Source organism: Lynx rufus, unplaced genomic scaffold (genome assembly GCF_022079265.1).
Source record: "Lynx rufus isolate CCGP_SWC_20201006 ecotype Redwood Valley unplaced genomic scaffold, mLynRuf1.p SCAF_13, whole genome shotgun sequence".
Taxonomy (NCBI): domain Eukaryota; kingdom Metazoa; phylum Chordata; class Mammalia; order Carnivora; family Felidae; genus Lynx; species Lynx rufus.
The window spans coordinates 32308749-32316334 of record NW_025814827.1 but is presented as its reverse complement, the minus strand read 5'-3'; the positions used below and the strand labels follow the sequence as shown (position 1 = coordinate 32316334).

The 7586-nt window shown below is 40.8% G+C and overlaps 1 protein-coding gene across 3 annotated transcripts in view; it reads left to right on the top strand.

Annotated features, from left to right (window-relative positions):
* The first annotated feature begins 421 nt into the window (after positions 1-421).
* Positions 422-7586, top strand: part of CAPN3 (calpain 3) — a 50007-nt gene continuing 42842 nt past the window's right edge. For all 3 annotated transcript variants that reach the window (XM_047074494.1, XM_047074492.1, XM_047074493.1), the window contains exon 1: positions 422-730. In XM_047074494.1, the coding sequence (XP_046930450.1) occupies positions 422-730 (309 nt within the window). The remainder of the gene's footprint in view (positions 731-7586) is intronic.

Below are 7586 nucleotides of genomic sequence, written 5' to 3'. Positions count from 1 at the left end.
GTAGTCTGCCTGCACATAGCTTCTTTTGCTCTCATACTCATAATCTTTCTTCATGCCTATTTTTAGTTTTCTTGGCTCAAGCTTCTCCAAGCCACTGAAACACAGCCCTCACTCTCTCTCTCTCCCTCTCTCCCTCTGGCATGCATGCTGCCGGTAGGAGCCCCCAGGTAAACACTCCTGCAGAAACCCTGTAGTGCTCCTTCCTCAGGAAAACCTATTTCTTCCGGATCACAGCTCAGCTTTTAAGATGGACATAAGCTGGATGACCTTCTGATGGGCTTTGAGCTTTGAATTGGGATGTGGACATTTTCTCTCAGATGACAGAATCACTCCAACTTCCCCTTTGCCGTTGCTTCCTTTCCTTGAAGGTAGTTCTATCTTGTTTTCTTTAAAAAACCTTTTCCTTCCAAATTTGCCTGCCATGCCAACCGTCATTAGCGCATCTGTGGCCCCACGGACAGGGGCTGAGCCCAGGTCCCCGGGACCAATTCCCCAGCAGGGCCAAGGCAAGACCACCGAGGCCGGGGGCGGAAACCCAAGTGGCATCTATTCAGCCATCATCAGCCGCAATTTTCCCATTATCGGAGTGAAAGAGAAGACATTTGAGCAGCTTCACAAGAAGTGTCTAGAAAAGAAGGTTCTTTATCTGGATCCCGAGTTCCCACCAGATGAGACCTCTCTCTTTTACAGCCAGAAGTTCCCCATCCAGTTCATTTGGAAGAGACCTCCGGTGAGTAGCTTGCTGGCTGCCCGTTGGGCTTTTTCCCCTCCTGGAAGTCCTCCCACTCAGCACCTCCCCGCAGCCCCACGGTGCACATGGGCGCTGGGGGAAGGGTCCTGGCAGAGGCTCCCCAGGGCTCTGCCCTCGACTGAGGCCGAGCCCATTCTCACTCTCTTGCTCTCTTTTCCTAAAAAACATCTTGCTTTCTATAAAAGAAATTGGAATTCAGTGTAATCCAGCCTATAAAAGTAAATAGCCCTTTCCCAGAACAACAACAACAACAAATTCTTTGTAAGAGTCCTTCAACTTCTAGGGCTAAAATCACAACGAATGACATCTTTAGTCTGCCAGCAGCCATGACTTTCTGCAACAGAGAAGCCCCAGAAAGAGGAGAGGAGCTGGCAAAGATCACTTTTGCATGCATAGAGTGTTAGGATTAGAAGGAGAAATCCTAGCAGTCGGTTTCGTCCACATACTTCGCCTCACACATGAGAAAATAAAGGCTCACAGAGAAAAGTACATCCAGAGCGAGCATGACAGCCCAGAATAAAATCCTTTCTCTTTAGGTAACTCTTCCAGCCTCTGGATTTCATGTACAGTGATCCGCCAGAAAGAAAAGCATATCCTCTTGCCTCCCTTCTCTGATCAGACCACCCATATGACTCTGGTGCTTAATTCAAGAAATATTTATTGGGCATTGGTAGGGCTGGAATGCAGGCAAGCAACAAGGGAGACAGCTGTGGATAAAAAAGACAAGAAGTCCTGCTCCCCTGGAGCCTAGAGTCCTGAAGGGAAGGCTGTCAGGAGATAGCGTTCTGGGTACAGTGAGCTCAAAAGGCAAGAACTAACCTTCCCTGAGGAGATCCTTTAAGCTGAGGCCCCGAGCTATTCATTAACTTAATCAAGTGACGCTGAAGTCCTATTCATTAGCTACGTTTTTCTTTATAACCTGAGAAGAAACATCCAACAACCCTGTTCTCAGCCCCTGGGTTCCCCCAAGGGCTCCTTTCCTCTCCCGGGAGCCCTGTGGTAAGGCCTGTGACTATCCCGAGTTCTCTCCTTAGAAGAAAGTACTGGAAAGAACTTCATTCTCCAGCCCAGTCACCGCCCTGCTGCCAGAGCACTAGGATATGTCCCACCCCTGTTGAAGTATCTTCCATGACACCATTCTCCCCTCCACCCATGCCTTCAGGATAACTCCAAACTCCTGAGCTGAGCTATCAGCCCTTTTGAGGCTGGCACCCTCTCCCCCGGACGGTGACACACTCAGCTCCTCCGTTGTTCCAAGTCTCCTCAGACCTCAAGGCCTTTGCTCATGCTCTCTGTCTGGAATGCCCTTGTTTTTTGTTTTGTTCTATTTTGCTTGTTTTAATATAATTTATTGTCAAGTTGACTGACATGCAGTGTATACAGTGTGCTCTTGGTTTTGGGGGTAGATGCCCATGATTCATTGCTTACATACAACACCCAGTGCTCATTGCAACAAGTGCCCTCCTCAATGCCATCACCCATTTTCCCCTCTACCCCGCTACCCCCATCAGCCCTCAGTTTGTGTTTAAGAGTCTCTTATGGTTTGCCTCCCTCCCTCTCTGTTTGTAACAAGTTTTCCCCCCTCCCTTTCCCCCACGTCTTCTATTAAGTTTCTCAAGTTCCACATATGAGTGAAAAGTGGAGTGCCCTTGTTTTTATCTGATTTGCTCCTCCTCACCCTCTCTCCAGTGCTCAGGTGTCACTTTCTTCAGGCTTTCACATGTCTGTTCCCTATCTGATAACAGGACCTATTCCTATTCAATGCTGGACCCCAGTAGTCAGAGAAGGGCCAGGCCCACAGTGGGTACTCAGCTGCTGGTGGTGAATGAAAACTCACATCTGAGGGCACTGACCACCAAGAGATAAGGACAGCCCAGCATTCCAAGGCTGGGGGCTCCTAAAAGCCTTTTCTAATATTACTACAGAGAAAAAAACCCAAAAACCTGACAAATATTGCTTTTAGTGAAATTATTGGTGGCTTTTAGTCTTAAAAGCTATACTTGCATTTTGATAAAAATGCTACCAGGGTCTATTATGCTCTAGGCACGACTTCAGTCCTAAAACTGATACTGCCATTGTCAGTGTGACATTAGGGGCACCGAAAGACCTCTTTCCAACTGTGCTCCTACCACCAACACCCCCTCACATACAGTTGAAGTGATTAAAGTCCAGAAAGGACAATCACACAAGTTGACTGAAATTGAAAGAGTGAAATGATCCCGGAACTTTCTGAAGTGTAAAGCACTTATTGGAAACGTCAGTTTTCCCTGCATTCCATAGATGTAGTGACCTTTGTCAGGTTTGAGCAGTCTGAAATGGAGACTATGTCCTATGAGAGACCATTCCTGCTTTTACTATCTGAGGCACAGAATCATTGAAAGCCAATCTGAGCTTTTCTTCATAATCAAGTTTTACTTGTTACAGTTACATGGTGGTGGTGGTGGTGATAAGGGGAGAATTATTCAGGCCAGCTACAATTCTAGCTAAGATGATGCTGCACTTTCAGCTTTACCCTCTTAAAAGAAGAGACACCCAGGCCACCTGTCTGGGCACACCTATAATCTCTTTTCACTCGCCCATGAGTGCTACCCTCACTGCCTTGCCTCTTCTATTGGGGAGCTTCGTGCATTGTGTCTCGAGGCCAAGCTATCTGATTCCTCTTGCCCCTATTTCTAGAATCAGAAAGCAAACAAACCATACAATACTTCCCAATTGTTGAGCCAGGTTTTCTTGATGACAAGCCCCTGGACAGAAGAGAATGGGCTTCTAGAACAGGGCCTCTGGGAAACTGATTACTCTTGCGCAATTTCATCAGGGAAATGCAAATCAAAACCAATGAGATATCACTTTGTCAGAATGGCTAAAACCTAGAAGACAATAAATAACAAATGTTGGTGAGGATGCGAAGAAAAGAGAACCCTTGAGCACTCTTGGTGGGAATGCAAATTGGTGCAGCCACTATGGAAAACACGTTCCTCAAAAAATTAAAAACAGAAATACCGTACAATCCAGTAATTCCACTACTGGGTATTTTTCCAAAGAAAACAAAAACACTAATTTGAAAAGATATACGCACCCCTATGTTTATTGCAGCATTATTTACAATAGCCAAGAGACGGAAGCAACTCAAGTGTCTATCAATAGATAAATGGATAAGGAAGATGTGGTATATATGTATATATACATATATATACATATTGTGTATATATACATATATATACATATTGTGTATATATACATATATATACATATTGTGTATATATACATATATATACATATTGTGTATATATACATATATATACATATTGTGTATACATATATATACATATTGTGTATATATACATATATACATATTGTGTATACATATATATACATATTGTGTATATATACATATATACATATATACATATTGTGTATATATACATATATACATACTGTATATATATGTATACGTATTGTGTATATATACATATATATACATATTGTGTGTATATATATATATATACACATATACACAACAGGCCATAAAAAGGAATGAGATCTTGCCATTTGCAACAACATGGATGGACCTAGAGAGTATAATGCTAAGTGAAATAAGTCAGACAGAGGAAAATACTGAATGATTTCCCTCAAATGTGGAATCTAAAAGACAAAACAAATGAACAAAGAAAGAAACAAAGAGACACATAAACAAAAAAAGAACAAACTGGTGGCTACCTTAGGGGAAGAGAGTTAGGGGATGGGTGAAATAAAGGCGATTAAGGGGTAAAAACTTCCAGTTATAAAATAAATAAGTCATGGAGATAAAAAGTACAATGTAGAGGATATAGTCAATAAGATTGTAATAATGTTGTTTGGTGACAGATGGTGACTGCACTTAACAAAGTGAACACTGAGTAACGTATCGAATTGTTGAATCAATATATTGTACACCTGAAACTAGTATAACACTGTATGTTAATTACACTTCAATACAAAGAAAAAGCCCAAAATAATAATAAATAAATCATTACATTTTTCAGGTTAAGTCCTGTTAACCACTACAAAAACATCTTTGATTTTTTTTTTAAGATATTTACAAGCATGCTTAACAAAATGTGAATCCTTAACATGTCAGACTTTAACTTTTCTCTTCATGAGGAAAACTCATAAGGAAAAATCAGTAAGATTCTTATAATTACAGAAAGGATAATTTATCTCTAGGAGGGACATGATTGTTGTTTAATGGGGGAAAAAAGAGGGAAAAATGCTAGTTTATTTACAAGAGGAAGGGAGCTAGAACAGAAACCAAAGTGGGGTGGGGGGAAGCAACAGGGCAGAAGGCCACACACTCCAATGTCATCCCTCCGCTTGACCTGACACTCAAAGGCATCTTTACTCATGAACTTGTGACATGCCTGAGGCAAGTAAAAAGTAACTTTTTGGTAAAGGGGGAAGTTAGTGTCTTGAGTTACACAGGCAGAATGAGCCAACACACCCAGAAGTTAGAGTGTGGAAAGCACAGGAGTGGGGAAAGAGAGAGGCATCTAGAATCAAACTGCCAGGAACCCACTGAACTGTGGTGGTGGGGAAAAGGCTCTGCCCTCTCAGAGCCTATGAGGTGGGGGTTCAAGATCTCCAAGGAACTGTGAGACCCCAACTAACACTTGGGAAGTGGTCTGCTTACAAGAAGCTGACACATGGTGAAGCCACTGTGGAAAACAGTATGGAGCTTCCTCAAAAAGTTAAAAATAGAACTACCCTATGATCCAACAATCACACTACTGGGTATTTACCCAAAGAATACGAAAACACTAATTCAAAGGGATACATGCCCCCCTTTGTTTACTGCAGCATTATTTACAATAGCCACGTTATGGAAGCAACCCAAGTGCCCATCGATAGACAAATGGATAAAGAAGAAGTGGTATATATGTACAATGGAATATTATTCAGCCATAAAAAAGAATGAAACCTTGCCATTTGCAACAACATGGATGGAGCTGGGGAGTATAATGCTAAGCAAAAAAAGTCAGTCAGAGAAAGACAAATATCACATGATTTCACTCACATGTGGAATTTAAGAAACAAAACAAATGGGTAAAGGGGGAAAAAGAGAGAGACAAATTAAGAAACAGATTGGTACTTACAGAGAACAAACTGATGGTTACCAGGTGGGTGGGGGGATGGGTGAAATAGGTGATGGGGATTAAGGAGTTAACTTGTGATAAGCACCAGGTGGTCTAGGGAACTGTTGAATCACTATATTATATTATATATTATATGTTTATATATTATATGTTTATATAATATGTAGTAATATATTATATAAATATAACATATAATTTATGTATGATGTATAAATAATATATTATTATAAATATAAAAATATTTATTGTAAATATAATTATTATAAATTAAAATATATTATAATTATGAAAATTATTGTTATAAATATAAAAATATAAATAATATATAATATATAACAATAATAAATAATAACTATATTATATACCTGATAATAACACTTAATACAGTTAACACTGTATGTTAACTGGAATTATTTTTTTAATATGAAATTTAATGTCAAATTGGTTTCCATACAACACCCAGTGCTCATCCCAACAGGTGCCCTCCTCAATAGCCATCACCCACCCTCCCCTCCCTCCAACCCCCATCAACCCTCAGTTTATTCTCAGTTTTTAAGAGTCTCTTATGGTTTGCCTCCTTCCCTCTCTGTAACTTTTTTTTCCCCTTCCCTCCCCCATGGTCTTCTGTTAAGCTTCTCAGGATCCACACAAGAGTAAAAACATATGGTATCTGTCTTTCTCTGTATGAATTATTTCACTTAGCATAATACTCTCCAGTTCCATCCACGTTGCTACAAAGGCCCTATTTCATTCTTTCTCATTGCCAAGTAGTATTCCATTGTGTATATAAACCACAATTTCTTTATCCATTCGTCAGTTGATGGACATTTAGGCTATCTCCATAATTTGGCTATTGTTGAGAGTGCTGTTATAAACATTGGGGTACAAGTGCCCCTATGCATCAGCACTCCTGTATCCCTTGGGTAAATTCCAAGCAGTGCTACTGCTGGGTCATAGGGTAGATCTATTTTTAATTTTTTGAGGAACCTCCACACTGTTTTCCAGAGTGGCTGCACCAGTTTGCATTCCCACCAACATTGCAAGGGGGTTCCCGTTTCTCCACATCCTCTCCAGCATCTATAGTCTCCTGATTTGTTCATTTTAGCCACTCTGACTGGCGTGAGGTGATATCTCAGTGTGGTTTTGATTTGTATTTCCCTGATGAGGAGTGACGTTGAGCATCTCTTCATGTGCCTGTTGGCCATCTGGTTGTCTTCTTTAGAGAAGTGTTTATTCATGTTTTCTGTCCATTTCTTCACTGGATTATTTGTTTTTCAGGTGTGGAGTTTGGTGAGTTCTTTATTGATTTTGGATACTAGCCCTTTGTCCGATAGGTCATTTGCAAATATCTTTTCCCATTCCGTTGGTTGCCTTTTAGTTTTGTTGATTGTTTCCTTTGCTGTGCAGAAGCTTTTTATCTTCATAAGGTCCCAATAGTTCATCTTTGCTTTTAATTCCCTTGCCTTTGGAGATGTGTCAAGTAAGAAATTGCTGCGGCTGAGGTCAGAGAGGTCTTTTCCTGCTTTCTCCTCTAGGGTTTTGATGGTTTCCTGTCTCACATTCAGGTCCTTTAACCATTTTGAGTTTATTTTTGTGAATGGTGTAAGAAAGTGGTCTAGTTTCATCCTTCTGCATGTTGCTGTCCAGTTCTCCCAGCACCATTTGTTAAAGAGACTGTCTTTTTTCCATTGGATATTCTTTCCTGC